At 46.9% G+C, this 19,427-nt stretch overlaps 1 protein-coding gene across 3 annotated transcripts in view; it reads left to right on the top strand.

The window, feature by feature from the left end:
• Window positions 1-19,427, top strand: part of LOC125978202 (pro-neuregulin-3, membrane-bound isoform) — a 158,044-nt gene that overhangs the window by 137,390 nt on the left and 1,227 nt on the right. For 2 of the 3 annotated variants that reach the window (XM_049735354.2, XM_049735355.1), the window contains 6 exons: window positions 9,541-9,614; window positions 14,294-14,317; window positions 14,765-14,867; window positions 14,992-15,118; window positions 15,310-15,389; window positions 15,575-15,727. In XM_049735354.2, the coding sequence (XP_049591311.1) occupies window positions 9,541-9,614; window positions 14,294-14,317; window positions 14,765-14,867; window positions 14,992-15,118; window positions 15,310-15,389; window positions 15,575-15,727 (561 nt within the window). Of the gene's footprint in view, window positions 1-9,540; window positions 9,615-14,293; window positions 14,318-14,764; window positions 14,868-14,991; window positions 15,119-15,309; window positions 15,390-15,574; window positions 15,728-16,134; window positions 16,247-19,427 lie in introns of all 3 variants that reach the window. The other variant, XR_007484927.2, reaches the window with a different exon arrangement.

Here is a 19,427-nt window from a genome sequence, read left to right as displayed (position 1 = left end):
CCCCTTGATGCTAGATGAGGCGATCCAGCTCACCACGCGCCTTGATTGCCTAATACAGGGGCGAAGGAAAGAACGGGGCAAGTCGGGGCCGTTAGCACCCCCACACGCTCAACCCCGCCTGGCGTCCGCCCCGTGACGGGGCCCCTTTCTCAGCCAGACAGCCCTTCATGAAGATTCCTGCCGCCCAGCCGGGCTGGTCTTAGCCCATGGAGATGGGATGCGGCTCCCTCCCGCCGGAGGAATGTCAAAGACTCCTCCAAGCAAGGTTGTGCCTATACTGCAGGGGTGAGGGCCATGCACTCCATTTCTTGCCCAAGGAAACCCATGAGCAACCGCCTGGCAGGGATCTGGTTGGGATGAGTTTGCTAGCCCCCTCACACCTGTCGCAAGCCCCTACCCATCCTTCACCCTCAGCCAGTGCCCTTACCTCTCGGCTTCCAGCTCCATCACCATGCCGTAGGGAGCAGCCGTGAGCCAGGTCTCTTCATCAGCTGCAGCCCAGTCTCCTCCTCGGCTGCCGTCGCCAGGTCTGCAGCCTGGCCTCACTCCGGCAGTTCATGCTTTGCATTCTGACTGGCCTGCCATTCGAAGGGGTCGTCCAAGAGGAAGCCGTTTGGTCCGGTTCTGCTCCCGTTCCTGAATCTGATCTGGCGCCCCCTGACGCCACGTCTGAGGATGGGAAATTGTCGGTGGTTCCTGCCCACGACGCTTTATGAGACGTTTTCCTCTGATGACTCTGACTTGTCAGATTGGTATTGACTCGCATCTGACACGGTGCACCCCATCTCCACGTCCCTTTTCCCCGAAGAACAATAAGCAAACTGTCACGCACTTGGTTGTCCTGTCTGCCTCGTGACACATTTTAGTTGCATTTTGGCATTCACACTTAGTTCAGCTCTCAAAGCCAGTTTGACTTAGTCATATGAAATTCAGTTGGTATGTTTATCATTAGCTGACCCACAAAAAAGTCGCAACAAGTCTGTAGCCTGAAAAAAACCTGGAAGTCTGCCATTTTGCTTTAAGTGGCCATTTTAGGGTTATTTTGTCAATTTTTCGGGAGTCCATCATAGAGGATTACTTGGATGTGAAGCAGTTAGACTAGACAAATGGACCACAAAGAAATTGAACAGGTTTTTGCTGTGTGTGTGGGCAGAACATGTAATGATTGGTCCTTCTTGGAGGGCCTGAATGTGTGCGAGAGCCCATTCATCACAGCTGCTTTCAGCTTTCATTTGGTTGCACTTGAGTCCACAGTTTGGCCTTGGCGGAGGTCGGATGCTCCACTGAGTGCCTGTCCAGTTTGTCTTCAGTGCTGGGCAAAGCTTTTTATCAGACTGCCAAATGCTCAAGTTTCCATCTGCACTGTCTGGCCTTGGCAGCAGTAATCAAGTGAAGATTGGGTGTTCGTCAGGTGCTTGCCGATCATCCGAATGCTTCTCACAACTTAATCTATAAGCCGTTTTATGTCCTTTTTGGAAGGTTACGCCGATTTTGTGTGTGCGTGGGGGGGGTCCTATACTGAGCCAGTTCACACACTCGCGTGCTGCTCACCACACGTGAAGCTGTACGTAACACGCATGTGAGCATGCACACATGCTGACACACACACACTGCCAAATAACACACAAGTTGACACTGACACACACTTACTCTCACACGCACAAACACACGCTGACACGTACACAAACTGGCACACACACACGGCAGTACATGTATTTACGTGTTTTAAGTTTGTTGTACTAAAGACAAATGTTTGGTGCTTTATTGTGATGCAAGGTAGGTAGGATTTTCAGCACAGACGCTCCGAGCGGCTCGCAGGAGCGTCAGCGATTATGTCATTGCTGACCACGGCGGAGCGCCCGTGCGCGTGGGCCTCGTTTCAATACCTCGGCAAAACCACTTGCGCGCTGCCATGTTGATATCGCCCTCACAAATATTAGCTCGGGCTCATCTGCTTTGTAATCACTTTTTGGTTGCAAATTGACAAACAAGCTGCGCACGGATGCCGACCACCCGCGTCTCAGCCAGCAATCATGTGCTTCCCAGTATACCTCCCACACATACTTTTCACGCACACGTGTGTCGCCGATGCTCCGCCGCCAAGTGTAGCGATGGAAGCTATGGAAATGCTACGGAGGTGGCAGTCGCCTTTAATTGCCCCGCGGGGACTTAGAAGGAAAAGAATATAAGACAATATCAAAGAAATAAATCCCCCCGTAGATGTGATATAATCACAGTGAAGGGGAGTGAAAATAAGAACATACAGAGGACGTCCCAGCGCCAGGGAGAGCAGAGCGTCCGTTTGTTTCACTCAACGTCAACAATGGCGTACGAAACACGCGCGTACAAAACGCACACACGCGAACACGCATTGAAGAGCGTCCAAAAGAAATCTCTCAGCGGATGTCACGCGCGACCTTGACGGACGATTGATTGCACACACGTACGTAGAAAAAGATTCACGATTCAAGAGTTTTTTTATTCGCCATGTTTGAGCGTGCCAAACAAGGAATTTGACTTCGGTAAATCACAGCCTCTGTTCAACATTTAGGTGACTAACAACAACACTCAGGACATGTGAAAAATGGAAGATATTCTCAAACATCCCCTGATCTTAAACTCCCAAGAGGGCAAGGAAAAACTCAAAACTCCAGCTAGGGGAAATGAGAAACCTTGAGAAGAGACCACAGATGGGAGGGTCCCTCTTCTAGGATGACCAGGCTGCAATGGATGCAGAGAGGACACATAGTACAAACAGTGTAGACAAAAAAGGTGTGGAGAGCAGGATGTTATTGCACAGTAATGACTCTGAGACTCTAAGAGTGGTGTGAGTTCATCAGAGCAACAGCCTGGGGGAAGAAGCTGTCTCTGTGTCTGCTGGTTTTAGTGTACAGAGCTCTATAACGCCGTCCGGAGGGGAGTAGTTCAAACAGACTGCAACCTGGGTGAAAAGGGTCTGTAGAGATGTTACTTGCACGTTTCCTGGTCCTGGACAGGTTCCTGGATAGATGGGAGGTTGATTCCAATTATCTATATATTATAAAAGGGACCTGGACACGCGTGACATGCAAATGTCTTTGCATGTAGTATATATTATTGTTATTCATTATGATTTACATTTTATAATAAAACAAATACTGAATGTATATAGGTTCAATGTTTGAGATTAAATTGTAAAATTTCAAAGATGGGCTCAGGGTCAGATGAGCTGTGGGCCGCTGTGTGCTGGACACCAAATGTGCATCAAAGGGGTGTTTGGCGGAGCGACGTGTTAACGTCTGAAAGGTTCCTACGTCTACGTTGGCGTGCTTTTGTGTGCCCATGATTTCCCTTGTGATGCCTGGCAGTTGATAACGGTCATTAAACGTGGAGAGTATTGTTTTGCGCTGACACAAGTCTTTGACAGATCGGTGTGTTTATGCCATTGCCATCATAAAACGGAGACGCGTATGCAAGATGACTCTTTGCTTTATTATGAACGTGCTTCAGGGAGGATGCTGCAGCACTCCAGTCAAAGTGACGCCAATACGACATTCCACACATTTTCATATCACACATTGAGAAGATATGCAATCCCTCAGTGAACGTTCCATATGGTCGGCATGGTGCACACTGATTAGCACGTGCGCCTCACAGTTAGGAGGGTGGGGGTTCTATTCCACCTCCGGCCCTCTCTGTGTGAGTTTGCGTGTCCTCCCACATCCCAAAAACCTGCTTGGTAGGCCGATTGAGCACTCCAAATTGCCCATAGGTATGTGAGTGCGAGTGCGCGTGGTTGTTTGTCTCTGTATGGATAGATGGATGGATGGATGGATGGATGGATGGATGGATGGATGGATGGATGGATGGATGGATGGATGGATGGATGGATGGATGGATGGATGGATGGACGGACGGACGGACGGACGGATGGATGGACTGACATTTGCAGAATCTAATCTGATTCAAGATGGCGGCGCGCTCAGGCGCTGCGGCTCACGGCTCTTCCCTTCAGTGTTTGTTTTTACTTTTTCTATGTGTCTATTTGTGGACTTTTTATATTTTTGCGTCGGCGGTACACCACTACAGCCGACAGAACCTCCTAGACATCGGCTATCGACATAAGACCGCACTCTCAAGGGAATTTCAATACAGCCAAAACATCCCGGATGAACTAGCAAGACAGGCCGGACTCTCCGTGGATTGTTGTCGGGACTGGGAAACGCCGCAGGCGGAGGAGAGAGAGAAAGCAGAAACGAGGCCGCAGGTCCAGCCTCCCGCTAAGGCTAAAGAACCAAACGCACAAGCCACCACTCCCGAGCCTGTATCTCACCAACGCCAGATCCCTCACCCACAAGATGGAAGATCTGGAACTACAGCTTGCGGGAAATTGCTATGTTCGTGACTGCTGCACCCTCATTATCACGGAGACCTGGCTGAACCAGAAGATCCCCGATGCTAGCGTGCAGCTAGCAGGCCGCTTGCTACACCGCTGTGATCGGACTGTGGACTCCGACAAAAATAGAGGTGGGGGGCTCTGTATCTACGTGCATGAGGTCTGGTGGAACAACAGCAGCATCATAGCGAAGCACTGCTCCACCGATATTGAGTACACGTCTGTTAGATGTCGGCCCTATTTTCTACAGAGAGAGATAACAGTGGTGATCATCACCGCTGTTTACATCCCGCCAAATGCTAACGCTAGCGCGGCGCTCTCTCTCCTGCTGAACACCATCAATGAACAGCAGCGGGCCCACCCCGATGGTGTTCACATAATAGCAGGAGACTCTGAATCTGAAGACTGTACTCCCCCGTTTCACCAGCACGTTAAGTGCCCAACAAGAGGGGAAAGGACTTTGGACCACGTGTACTCCAAGATCAAGCACCGGAACAGAGCCATGCCCCTCCCCCACCTCGGACAGACAGACTATCTCTCCTTGCTACTCATCCCCGCATACACTCCTCTCAGACGCAGATCCAGGCCCACCACAAAGACTGTAACAACTTGGCCTGGAAATGCACTCAGCCCACTCCAGGATTGCCTTCAAAACACAGACTGGGACCTATTTCACCACCAAGACCTGGCTATGTTCACAGAGACAGTTCTGGACTACGTCAAGTTCTGCATGGTAACTGTATGTGTGGACAAAACCATTCGGGTCTTTCCCAACCAGAAACCCTGGATGACCAGCCAGGTTCGCTCACTCCTCACGGCCCGTGACTCTGCCTTCAGGTCAGGCAACAGAGCCCTTTACAGCTCAACTCGGGCTGACCTGAAGAAAGGGATTAAAAAAGCCAAACCGGACTACATGAGGAAGATGGAGTCCCACCTCGCCAGCAACAGACCACGAGAGGTGTGGCAGGGCGTCCTGACCATCACCAACTTCAGGGGCTGTGATGTGACGTCAGACCCAAGTGAGTCGCTGGCAGAGGAGCTCAATTGCTTCTTTTCCCGCTTTGAATCACCACAACCTCATTCACCTGCTGTAGCCTTCCCCCCACCCCCATCCACACCAGATCCCAGCACCCCTCCACTCACTGTAGAGGAGTAGGAGGTGAGGCGTGTGCTCCAGGCAGTAAACCCCAGGAAGGCTGGCAAAGTGCTCAGAGCCTGCGCCCACCAGCTGTCCCCGATATTCTGCAGGATCTTTAACCTCTCGCTGGCACAAGCAATCATCCCCACCTGCCTGAAGTCAGCCACAATAATCCCCATACCAAAAAAGTCACCCCCACCGCCCTGTTGCCCTCACCCCGGTAATAATGAAGTGCTTCGAGAGACTGGTTCTCCAACACATCAAGGACTGCCCCCATAGCTCTGCATGCTGTGTTGAGTCACCTTGAACAGCAGCAGAGCTATGCGAGAATGCTCTTTGTGGACTACAGCTCGGCTTTCAATACGATCATCCCAGACGGTCTAGTTACAAAGCTGGACACTCGGGGCCTCCCCCCTCTCACATGCACCTGGATTAAAGACCTTTCCTCTACTGAGCACTGGTTCACCACAGGGCTGCGTGCTGAGCCCCCTCCTCTATTGTCTCTATACCCATGACTGCAGTCTGGCCCACGGCAACAACACGATTGTCATATTTGCTGATGACACCACAGTGGTCGGGCTGATCTCGAATGGTGACGAGACAGCCTATAGGGAGGAGGTCCAGAAGCTCACGAACTGGTGCTCCGCAAATAACCTGGCTCTGAACACCAAGAAAACAAAGGAGATCATCGTGGACTTCAGAAGGAAAAAAAGAGATCCCCCTCCCCTCTACATCAACAGCAAGAGTGTGGAGAGGGTCCACGACATCTGATTCCTGGGAGTCCAGATCTCTGATGACCTCTCCTGGACACGCAACACCTCAGCTGTCATCAAGAAGGCTCAGCAGCGTCTACACTTCCTAAGAGTCCTCAGGAAGAACAGTATTGATTGGAAGCTTCTGCTGGCCTTCTACCGCTCCTCCGTTGAGAGCCTGCTGACGTACGGCCTGACCACCTGGTACGGGAGCTGCACTGCTACAGATAGAGGGAGGCTACAGAGGACAGTCAAAGCAGCGCAGAGGATCGTCGGCTGCCCTCTCCCCTCCCTGACGGACTTATACAACACCCGGTGCGTCAGTAGAGCTCACAACATCATCAAAGACAACACACATCCCGCCTCCCAGCTGTTTGAGCTGCTTCCCTCTGGGAGGCGCTACAGAGGCATTCGTACAAGGACTTCCAGACTGAAAAACAGTGTCTTCCCAAGAGCCATCACCACACTGAACTCTGAGAGCAAACAACACTAGCTATAATACAACACCAATGCACCTTTATACACACACTGTCGCTGCTGCTCTTAACACTACATGCAATAGTTAAAACTATGTGCAATACTATTATTATTTACTTTCTGTACATACCTCATTCAGGTTAATATAAATACCTACATTGAACATGCTGTAAATAAGATTGTTCACTTTTATTCTTAGACTTATACTTCTACTGTAAATAAAATCTTTCACTTTTATTTTAGACTTCCTTTATACTTTTTTAAATTTTTGTAATGTTTTGCACTAGAAAGGGAGTAGATCTCCAAATTTCATTGTACAACTAAGTTGTAAAATGACAATAAAAGGCATTCTATTCGATTCTATTCTACATCCAGCGGTCCATTCCGTTGAGAGCCTTCCAAACAGAACTTTGCCTGTTTTTCAAAATTTTTGCACATGCTCAAATAGATCAACTGGCACTTTTTCAGATTTTAAGAGGAATTAGCCATGTTCCGGATCGCTGCGCTCCCTCCAAAATTTGTCCAAAAAGAGACTTTTCATCTCATCAAATGGAAAAAGTCACTTTGAGGGGCAGCGTGAAAATGTCGTTTGTCATGTACAAAATGATGCCGTTTTTTTTTTTTTTTGTGCTGGAAGTCATCCAATGTTGAGGGCAGGGGAAGAGTCTGCGAATGATGGGCCGCTCTCACCTTTCCAACAAAGCGGACGTGTTTTTTAACGACGCTTGCGATCGCACAGCAGATGTTAGCACGTCACTTTTATTTATGATTTTTAGTATGAAGTACTTGTTCTTTAATACCAGAAACTTCCATCACTCCTTTCCTCCCTTAAACATTGGCTTCTATTCTAGTTTGTTGTTGTAAATCTCTTCTAATTGGCATCCTGGCCACAATCTTAACATGATTGGTTCTTATGAAACCTAATGATGGGCTGAGTAAGTTGTTGACAGAAAAAACAAAAATGAGGAAAAATCATGAACGGAATGCGTCATTGTGGTCGTTTTCCTTAAAATGGAATGAAGGAAGCAATGAATCAATGAAAAAAAAGCTGATTTGTCTCAAAGGAGCTGCCGCCGTCGCCCTCACTCCAATTTATCGTCGACCTCGTCTCTTTTTTCCTTGTAGGCTAAAAAGTCTTCCCTGCTATCATTCATAATTCATACGCACCATATTTTCATGCAGACTTTCAGCCGCTTGTTGGCATCTCAGAAGCACTCGAGGATGAAAAAGGCAAAAAAGAAACATTGCTCCCAACCAAAAAGTTATTTTATACTTTGAAAACGTTATTTTCACTCTTTCTGCTGTCTGTGCATGTGTTGTTGTTTGGGAGCATAATTTGCAACATGACGTGTTTCATACCGCACTTATATTTGACAAAATGAGATGGTGTACCTAATCGGGTGGCCCAAGAGTGCTTATGCTAATGTCATTGAGGATGATGCAACATGTAAAAATAGACTTACATCACATGTGTAAAATGTTTGCTTTGTAATATCTAAAACTAAGGTGGCTTTAATTTGTTTTTACAAAATTGGAACAAGACTAGTGAAGTGTGACAAGGGGACATTATGTTTTCGACCCAAATGTTTTAGGCCACTGCGTGCTAAAAGTTTTTATTTTGGGGGGGGATTAATTTAAAATTTTGTGAGCATGTGTGAATAATTGAGGAGGCTCTTTGCTCTCTTGAAGGCTTTCCACAAGACAGACGCCCGCCTCGGTCGCAATGTTTTATTCATCAGGTCCACCAGTTCAACTCCGCAACCAAGAACTCCCTCGTAACAATTTGACCGCTCCAAAGTCAGCAAATCGTATAGTGCGCCATGCTTGTGCTCGTGTTACGGTGACATTGCCCTCACTTAATTTAATTTTCATAATTTTCTTTTTGAACAATCTTAGCATGACCGCCTTTATTTAAAAATTGCTTTAGTTACATTTCCACAAAGTTCAATAGGAAACATTGAGTCGGTTCGCAAACAGAATCCATGAAACGTCTTGAATCGCTCAATTGAGGTGTGAACGTATGAGTGAACGACAAAATAAAATCCTTGTGTTAAAGCTTGATGTCAGCATACACAATCCACCTTTCATTTTTGGGTTATCACCATAAACCATTCACACGCATGGATGCGTGCTGCGCGTCTTGTCGGAGACATCAGACGTAGCACGTATGGGAGCGCCTATGCATGACGATGAGCTTGTTAAGGAGACACAAGAGAATATTTCCAATATTCCGGGCCGGCAAGAAAGAGACTCAAGTCGAGAAACACCTGAGTGGAAAACAAATAATTCCCGTGGCACAAACCTAGTGGACTGTTTTGTTTGGTGCATAATTTGTGTTGACTTGGATTGTGTTTAGGAACAAAAGTTGAATAACTCACGAGTCATGCTTCAGTTTCTTGAATGATTTTCACTGTGCGTCGCAACGCTTAGCGATGTTAGCATAAATGGCACGGCCACATAAGCACTCACGCTTTTTTGGAGCGTTGTCAATAACTTGCCACTACAATGTTGCCGTTCCCAAAAAACAAACACGGATTGGAAAAATACCACTCTATGGCGTTGTATGTCATAAAATGGATTGTAAAGCCTGAAACAGTTTGCGTGGCGTGATTTCATGATGCATCCAGCCACTCCTGCTGGGGTGCCCACCTTGGCCACCGGAGGCAGCACTGGATCTTGCACTCATGCATAGACTGACAAACTTTTTGAATGAATCAGTTGCCAAGAAGCAGCACTCCGTTTCCAAAAGGCGGTTTGTTTCTCCAATGTGATGACATCACCTCTGCCCTCGCCCGCAGGTGTCGAGAAGGCTACCAAGGCATCCGCTGTGATCAGTTCCTGCCCAAGACCGACTCCATCCTGTCCGATCCAAGTAAGATGCTTTGCGGCTACACGTGAGACCAGACCAACACTTAGAATGATTTTTTAACACAGGAACCTTGTGTTGTGTCAGCCCAGAACTGGGGACTCTTGTGTGAGCATAGAAAACCTTGACACTTGCTACCTGGGAAGTCGTTGGTGCGACTAAAAGCTTTGAATCAGACATGTTCCTGGAAGCAAAAACTTTTCAAGCAGCGGTGCCTGAGGACCGTGGAAATGTTGGACCAAAAATGAGCCCGCTAACAAGGTTGCTTGCAAAATATGCGCGTCCATGCTTAAATCTAAAAAAGCATGAGTACTCGGCATGGCGCTGTGAAAAGACTGTTAACGCTAACTGACAAACAGCCTCAGCCGTCAAATGGTAAATTCCCCAAACGCCTGGTGTAACCAAAACAAAAACAGCAAACTACTCGAGTGAGACGAGCAAAAAACTTTTAAAAAAGTCAAGAGTTCCCATCCAAAAGTCGTCAGCCTCATACACTCAATGGCATGCAGACAAGACCGTTTTCATCCTTCTCTCACTTTTTGCTTTTCTCTTGTTTTTTTTTTGTTTGTTTTGTTTTCTACTGCTTTTTGCCTCACAAAAGTGGGTAAGTGCAAACTTGGAGAAGAAGAGTGACATCCCCCCCCCCACACACACAAGCCCTATCCACCAACCTTTCCCACCTGACTCTTGTCATCTAAACTCCTAACATACCCTCTTCCTTTTTGTGTGAATGGAACGCTCTGCAAAAAGTGGGCCTGTTACTAAATGCATTCTCCAGAGCGTATTTGTCATCTCCTGGCGTAGAACGGCATGGAAGGAAGACTGAGATTAAATAAGAATCAACAAAAAGGATGAGGTGACAGCCGCATTTGAACTTCATTCTTGGTAATGAGTAAGTTTAGCGTGAAATAAGAAGCAGCCCAATTCTACAGATGTAGGTCATGTAAAATCAGTGTTTCCCAACCATTGTGCCGCGGCACACTGGTGTGCTGTGAGAGATGTTCAGCTGTGCCGTTGGGAATTGTCCAATATTAATTACGGAGAGCATTGTAAAGCGGATTGCCATACCACTGGTCAGTTAGCGCAAGGCCTGGTCAGCCGCTTGCTAATCGTGCATGTGTGGCAAATCGGAGAATCTTGATAATTCATGTTGCGTTGGTCTGATTGTACTGCATCGACACATAATCAGTTTATGTGTGTGTTGTTGTGTGCTTTTGCTAACAGTGACACTATGACGGCTGTGGTGCATTTGTGGTCCGATGGAAATCAGAGTATGCAGTTCAACCGGAGAACCTGGATTGTTCATTTTTCCCCAACATAAAATACACAGTGAAGTCGAGACACCTCGACTGTGATAGCCACTCAGCTGCTGTCAGAACAGCAGAGCGTCTTTAAAAGTGACTTTGTTCTTATTGTTGAAATATTTATAGAGCTAGTCTAAAACAGTGAACAAAGTCATGTTGATTCTTTTGGATTTTAATCGCAATCACTTTCAATAGTTTATTCCTTACACTGGCTAAATCATTTTTAAAAAACTCACTTTTATTTAAAAAAAGAAATAGTTTAAAGAATATTTACCGTAATTTTCGGACTAAAAGTCGCTCCGGAATATAGGTCGCATTAGCCATAAAAAGCGCAATAACGTGAAAAAAAACATATATAAGTCGCTCCGGAGTATAAGTCGCATTTTGGGGGGGAAATGTATTCGACAAAATCCAACACCAACAACAGACTTGAACGAGCAACAACAGGCTAAACGATAGGTATGCTAACGTGACATAAACACAAACGAAGAGCTGAGAACGGGCCTGACGTAACATTCAGAGTTATTAAAAAAACCTATTACATAAATAACACGTTTGTAAAACCATCTGTGCCACTCCAATTCATTAAATCCATCGATCGTCCTTTGTCAACAATGGGTGCGCGCCGCTGACGGCGCTTGCACTTCAAATAACTATTATATAAGCAATAACATTATCAAACCATCTATGCACTCTAAATCATTAAATCCATCAATCAAATTCGTCGTCCTTTGTCAACAACGCCGCACATGCGCCCTGACGTCAGCCTCGTCGTTATTCCACAGATCTAGTATCTAACTATATTGTAGCGTTAACAAAGTACAAGGAAGGACGTGGGTTTGGTAAACGGCTCTTTATTTAACAAAATAAACTTCCAGGCGTGTGGCGGCGTGGACTTCCAGCCACGGAGGTGGAAGAGAGATCCATAGAATAGGACCGGGCGTGCGTAAAAGCCATGACCGAGCCCCATCCACCGTCCCCGGACAGCCACCCGGCCGAGCGCCGGCCCCCGACTTCTATCCACGGAGCTGAAAGAGAGCTCCCTAGAGTAGGACCGGGCGTGCGTAAAAGCCATAATAGTTTTTCAAACCTTCTGTGTCACTCCAAATCCTTAAATCCTTCAAACTCTTCGTCCTCCGTGTCACTTAGAAACAAAGCCGCTAATGATGCCGGTAGTACGTGGGGCCCTTCGTCATCTTCGTCATCCCGTGATCAATCTTTGCCCTTTTTGTAAACAACCGCCACGCCGCGCTGCTGACGTCACTTGAAATTCAAATTACAGTCATCCCTTGCTACATCGCGGTTCGTTCATCGCGGTTTCACTTTTGTTTTTTTGTTTTTTTGGAAAATGTTTAAAAAAATTCACATATAAGTCGCTCCTCATTATAAGTCGCCCCCCCACCCAAACTATGAAAAAAAACACGACTTATAGTCCGAAAATTACGGTAATATTTATTTGTATTCAATTATTCGACTCCATACATATATAGGAATAGGACTTTACGTCTTTCGTTGTCACATAACTGATTTTAATATAGAAGCTGGTGTAACACTTAACAGATTTTTGTTGGTGGTGTCCCTCGAGATTTTTTCCAATGAAAAGGTGTGCGGTGAATGAAAAGAGGTTGGGAAACATTGATCTAAATAAACCCGTTTGAAGGGAAGCTGGCTGTCTTCATCTTGCAGAGTCCAGTTCACAGTCCTCCTTTTAGTATTTATTCCTGTTTTGACGACGCCTACTTTTTGTAGTGCAGCACTCCATGGTCTCTGTGTCTTCCCACCAAAAACGCATCTTGATCTCCCTCAATCGCTCCCCGCCTGCGCTTCCTGTCCAGCTTGTCGTCTAACACTTAGCGACATGCTATCGGGCGCCGGAAAGGTTCATCGCTCCGTGCCAAATGGGAGTAAGTGGGGGGTCGTTTGGGCTGAGTGAGGACAAGGCCGAGCGCTTGCAGAGCGAGCGAGTGAGTGACACGCTTAACCACTGACTGCGTCACATTGGATTAGAGCTCAGCACGTGATGAGGGGAATTTCACCCTGTCAGGGAAATGCCAACACGTTGGAAGGTGGGCAGGTTTAGCCCAGCAAAGTATTTACCTACATAGATGAGCAGAAGGTTGGCTCATTTTGGCCACGTGTAAAGAAGGAGCTCTCATTCAACTTCAAGGCTCTCACAATACACAAAAGCACACAACCAAACACCCGACGTTTCTCCTAAGGTAAGGGATGAGCGGGAGGCCGAGGTTCACCGGAGGTTAAAGTTGCCGGTCGGCGTCAATGCAAAGATAGCAAATGCCTATTATCTCAGGCTCCTTGTCATTGGCATCGCACCGACTTCACGGGCCGAGATCCTGTGAACGATTGTTCACGCTGCGGCTGTCAACCGCACTTTTTTTTTCCACCTCCCTCTTCTCACAAGAGACAAAGAGAGACGTCAGACAAGAAAAGAAAAGAAGTTGGAGAAGAATGCACTCAACAACTCAGAGAAGACCGTATTGCAATAAATGCAGAATGATAAGAAGGCAAGAGAGAGGACAAAAAAAGTGGATCCCAAGCCAAGAACTTGAGAGAAGAAGTAATGCGACACAAACCGAAAAACACGAAGAAGCCTTTTGACTGTCTGCGCACATCCTGGTAAATGCTGTTTGATATCTGACACGGAATTGAGGCCCCTTCTTTAGTCAAGTTGACCGACCACCCATCCCTGACCCCCAAGAGGCATGTTCAGCATTTTTGTAATGTTCAACTGGTGGATGACTACGAGTTTCGTCCTTCTTCTTCTTGTTACTCAAGAATGTCCCCCAGCGGGGGCATCCATCTTGAACACAGAACTTCCGCGCGGCCTCCATCTTGTCCCCCTCCACCCCCCCCCCCGCTCTTGAGTTTGTAACCCCAAGAGCAACGCGCTCATTCGTCAGCGTTGGCCGGACGCCGACTAAATGAACGTGTTGCATGCGAAATGAAAGATGGCACTTGGCGGGAAACGAGACGCTTTTCTGCACCTTGTTTACGGTTTTTGTTGGGCGGCCGCTTCAGCGCAACCTGACAGATGAGCCATTTACTTCCTCTGGTAACACATTCATTTTCTAATTAAAGCCACAAGATTATCATGCAAGAGTAAAATCAAAAGTCTTGAGAGAAAAGAATCATGACAAACTGTGGCAGAGACTTTCTAAATAGAATACTGTGTTCAGACGTTTCAAATCAAATTAAGAAGCGCATCTTGAATCTCTGACTGACTTCCAACAGCAATGGAAACAACACAAAACGGTTGAAGATACAACTTTCTGTCTTCAGTCCTCACTTTGCAAATCAAATATGTGTGCACTGCTGATGCTACATGCTGATGCTAACATCCTCGCTCTGTCTTTTTGCCCACAGACCACCTGGGCATCGAGTTCATGGGTAAGAGCTCCTTTTGTCTGGCCTTCCCTATACATTGTTGATGTTTGAAGTGTGGACAGAGAGACATGTTCCTTCCAATGCAAATGTGCTGCAGTTGCCATGGAAACCTCCAGAACAGTGAGGAAGCGGTGCTGCCAACATGTGCAATTGCCATTTGTGCGCATATGCGTGTGTGTGTTTTAAATGTAAGCATCATATCAAGTGTTTCATTTCTTTTCCTAAAATAGTTTTTGTCATCATTCGTTAATCTCATTATTACTTGGTTGATTGACTTGTAAAGAATATTTTTAAAAGATGTAATTATGAAATAATGAATTCCTGAACTGGGTGTTCCCAAGGAATTTGTCTCAGGTCCACCATTCGCCATTTTGTTGTGTTATTGTTCGCAAAAAGTGTTGTTATGTACTGCTGTTGATGATGGATTTTTTTCCCCTATTTTTTGTGCAGAGAGCAGAGAAGTGTACCAGAGACAGCTGCTGTCCATCACGTCCATCGCCATGGCAATTGGCCTCCTGGGAGTGCTCTGTGTCGCCCTCTACTGCCGAAACAAGTCAGTCAACGGGCCGAGTTTGTCAGATGTAGTTTGTGTGTGTGTGTGTGTGTGTGGGGGGGGGGGGGGGGCGTGTGTGTTTTGCAATGTAAACATTTGTATGTTTCTGTGTGTGTTTGTGGAGGCATCGGCGAGAGAAACTTCAAGCTCACCTGAAGGAAAATCGAAGTGTGAAAAACTACACTACAAACGTCATCAACGTATTAGACTCCAAGACCAGGAATGCCAAAGCCGACATCAGAATGCACCAGGTCCCCTCCTCACTACCACCATCATAATCAGCATTCTTGTTGTTCATCTGCCTCTGCATTCGGTTCCTCCCCAACTTCCTCTTTGTATTCTAGTTGTTCTTCATCCAGATCTTCCAATTCATGCTCTCCATGATGATGATGATATGAGATGTTTTCTTCTTAATCTTGTCCTTCTTCTTGTGTTCTCCCAGCAATATTGTAAACGTCATTCTGCATGTCGCCACAGTAACATGTGTGACTTCACGCTGTCCAGAAGCACTCTGAAGCTCACGTGTGTACACACGCACACGCGCACACACACACATATACACATTCTGTACATGTACAAACAAATGCAGTATTTAATTGACCCACTCTTGCGCACGCAGACACGACACACAAACACACACATTTGAAGATGATCATTGGCTTTTCATGCTCAGTCATTACCATTGTGGTTTTATTCTTGCGGCCCAGCACGGAGCAGAAGAGTCTAGTGGCTCATTGGTCAGCCACTCGCAGAACTCCGCCCATTCCAGGAGGACGTCCCAAGGCTTTTGGTCCAGCGTATCAGCACCTCCAAGAGGCGGAGCCTACTGAGAAGGAGCGCCAGGCTGAAGCGCCAGGCAGGTGAGAAAACCTCCAATTCCACTTCTGATTTATTTCACCTCAACTCATTTGGAGGAGAAGGGAGCTTCATAAAGCTAAGTCATAGCTTTGCCTAATGGAAAAAAAAAAATGCCCTGCTGGCATTTTCGTTGCAATATGTGCCTCTTTTTGTGCGTTTAGATTTTGTGGGTGAGTGTTTTTGTGTGTTTGTAAAATGAGCTTGCTGAAAGATAAGAACAGCATGGCGTTTGCGACGCGGCGTCCATCACACAGCGCCTCTCTTAAATCAGCACATGTGAACTTGACACCTGTTTTCCATCTGATTGCGCTGGCCGGCATCAGACAGGATTCGTCGGCCAATGTTATCTCGGGAATTCGCCTTTTCCTCTCCGCAACGTCCTCCCTTATCACGCGCGTCATCTCTGCAGGGACGCCTCACAATCTCTGCTGCGGCCGACGATAAAAGCCTGTGAGGTTCTCTTTTGAGCGTCAACAAGCGGCGCCGCCACACACGCTTGGGGATGGAGAAGCGACAATACAGTGAGATGGACAAGCTGACGATCAAAATGACGCAGAGCTCATTTCCTGTCACATGACCGGCAGAGCGTAAAATTTGACTTTCTTTGTGCCGCAATCTTTCCTAATCACTCTCAAATCGACCTGGCAGTGTCATGGAACCTTATTTTCAAATCACGAAGGCTTCGATTTTGATATTCCTCAATCACTAATACTCAAGCCTATGGATCTTTGCTCCCAAGACGCGCATGTGTGTGATCAATACTCCTTATTTTTTGATGAGATTGTCTTTCCACAAGCCTCCGTTGTTCATCAGCCAAATTCTCGCTCCTTGATCTTGAACTCTTGCTCTTGGATTGTTATCCCTCTGTCCCATACCACAGTGGTCTCCAACGCCTGGGCTGCGGACCGGTACCGGTTTGTGGATCATTTGGTACGGGGCCGCACAAGAAAGTATAAATAACTTGCATTATATTCATCCATCCATCCATCCATCCATCCATCCATCCATCCATCCATCCATCCATCCATCCATCCATCCATCCATCCATCCATCTTCTTCCGCTTATCCGAGGTCGAGTCGCGGGGGCACCAGCTTTAGGAGGGACTCCCTACTTTGTCCAGCTCATCCTGGGGGATCCCAAGGCATTCCCAGGCCAGCTGAGAGACATAGTCTCTCCAGCGCGTTCTGGGTCGTACACGGGGCTTCCTGCCGGTGGGACATGCCCAGAACACCTCCACAGGGAGGCATCCAGGAGGCATCCTGATGAGATGCCCGAGCCACCTCATCTGGCTCCTCGCAACGTGGAGGAGCATCGGCTCTACTCCGAGTCTGTCCCGGATGACCAAGCTTCTCCCCCTATCTCTAAGGGAGAGCTCGGACACCCTGCGGAGGAAACTTATTTCGACCGCTTGTATCCGGGATCTTATTCTTTCGGTCACGACCCATAGCTCGTGACCATAGGTAAGGGTAGGAGCACAGAGAGTGGCGGCACCACATTCACTCGGTGTTCAGATCGGCTCCCTGACACTTCTGAAGATGCCACGCTGTATGATTGGCTGAAAATGCGGTGACATTTAAGATTGTGGTTGATCTGCTTTGCTGAAATGGGATAGTTTTTGTTTTTTTGTCACACACATTCACACCGTTGTATGCGGGAATTGAACTCACGGTGTCGGCACACAAGACAGGCAAGTGTACCCCTATACTATCAGCGACTCCCAGGGAATGGGATCGTAGTTCAAACACGGACAATTTTTGCGAAGAATACTTCTAAAAAGAATGTGCAGTCGGTGATTATTTGATTTATTGATGCTTTCAACATTTAATTTTGATTTGTAGTTTCTAGAATTGTTTTGAGAAATCGTGACGTCATTAAACACTGATCCGTGAAAACATTGCCTGACAAAAATCCTGTCCGTGGTGCTAAAAAGGTTGGGGATCATTGCCATACCGGATAGTCTCTCTCAGCCATCCTTGTTCCTCAGTCTTTGTACTCCACAGGTTTTTACAGTCCGTGAGCCTTGCACCTTATTAGCGATGTATTTGTTGTCTGTCTTCCTCTGCGGTCAATACCGTATTTGCCGGTGTATTAGTCGACCTTTTTCGATCCAAAATCGACCGTAAAAATCGACCTCGACTTATACACCGAGTCATAAAATTTAACTTCGTATTCATCGCTTCAAATGTGATGGTAACCAAGGCCGTTTCTCATGCATCTCATTGTGCGTGGGTGTGCGTCCGTCAGGCTCATCAAACAGCGAGAAACTGAATCATTATAAAGCGTTCGTCGCATTAACACGCATCCTCAGCAACAATTTCAAATATTCTCACCTCAATAACGGACATCGAAAGCCAGGCAGTGATGATGACTGCTAGGGGGAAGTACTGGGTATTGAGCGAATGTGCGAGTCATCGCGCGTCAAGCAACGACAATAACTACCGGTACGTAAACATTCAATCGCCATGTCTAAATGAATGTCGTTGGCACTTAGAAAATATTCGCCAAACTTGGCCAGACTTCCAGGGGAAGAGGCCGAATTTTCACTTGTTCTGGCCGACTGGAGGAACCAGCCGAGGCGGACACTTTACGGCGGTTGAGTCGTTGGCACTTAGAAAATATTCGCCAAACTTGGCCGGACTTCCAGGGGAAGAGGCCGAATTTTCACTTGTGGTGGCCGACACGGGGAACCAGCCGAGGCGGACACTTTACGGCGGTTGAGTCGTTGGCACTTAGAAAATATTCGCCAAACTTGGCCGGACTTCCAGGGGAAGAGGCCGAATTTTCACTTGTGGTGGCCGACACGGGGAACCAGCCGAGGCGGACACTTTACGGCGGTTGAGTCGTTGGCACTTAGAAAATATTCGCCAAACTTGGCCAGACTTCCAGGGGAAGAGGCCGAATTTTCACTTGTTCTGGCCGACATGGGGAACCAGCCGGGGCGGACTCTTTATGGCGCAAGAGCCGTTGGCACTTAGAAAATATTCACCAAACGCTCTCAGGATAGAGAAGACCAAGAAGATGCCCTTTATGACGACAAACTAAACGAAAACGAATGGAACGAGCTTTTCGGAAGTAGCGACAATGAAGACGAATTTTGAACTCTATGTACCGGCAATCACTTTATAATTATAATTTGTAGTTTCTTAACTAAAAATAAACCAGTTTCTAAGAGTGTTCATTGTTGTTAGTCTCTCGGCGCGTAATATCACAGGGTCATGAAGTAAATAATATTTCAAATGGCGTATAGATCGCTCGCTACAAACTCGCGAATTTGAACACATTTCGTCAATAAATTTCGCATATTTCTGATTGAATTTTGAAGTTTAATATAATGCAACAATTGAGCTCGACTTATACAAAGGATATATCATAAAATCGTAAATTTCCGTCGAATTTTAGGGGGTCGACTTATACACCGAGTCGACTTATACACCGGCAAATACGGTAACTGCTCCGTGCTCCACCAGCTTTCCACCTGGATATTTGCTCTTTGATCCAGACAGGATCGTTGCACCTCGAGTCTCAATCCTTGAGCCACAGTTTCCTTAGTTTCCTTCTTTCTGGTCTTATTCTTTGAATTTCTTATCCCCTTTCCCTAACTTTGCTGCACCAGCCGCGCTCCTCGATAGCCACGACTCAAAAGTCGTTCCCGAACATTTGTTTCCGGCTTCTTGCTCCTCCTCCGTCTTTTTGCCTCTCTC

Source organism: Syngnathus scovelli, chromosome 12 (assembly GCF_024217435.2).
Source record: "Syngnathus scovelli strain Florida chromosome 12, RoL_Ssco_1.2, whole genome shotgun sequence".
In the NCBI taxonomy this organism is placed as follows: domain Eukaryota; kingdom Metazoa; phylum Chordata; class Actinopteri; order Syngnathiformes; family Syngnathidae; genus Syngnathus; species Syngnathus scovelli.
Note: the sequence above shows the minus strand (reverse complement) of the source record. Positions and strands in the feature narration are given on the sequence as shown.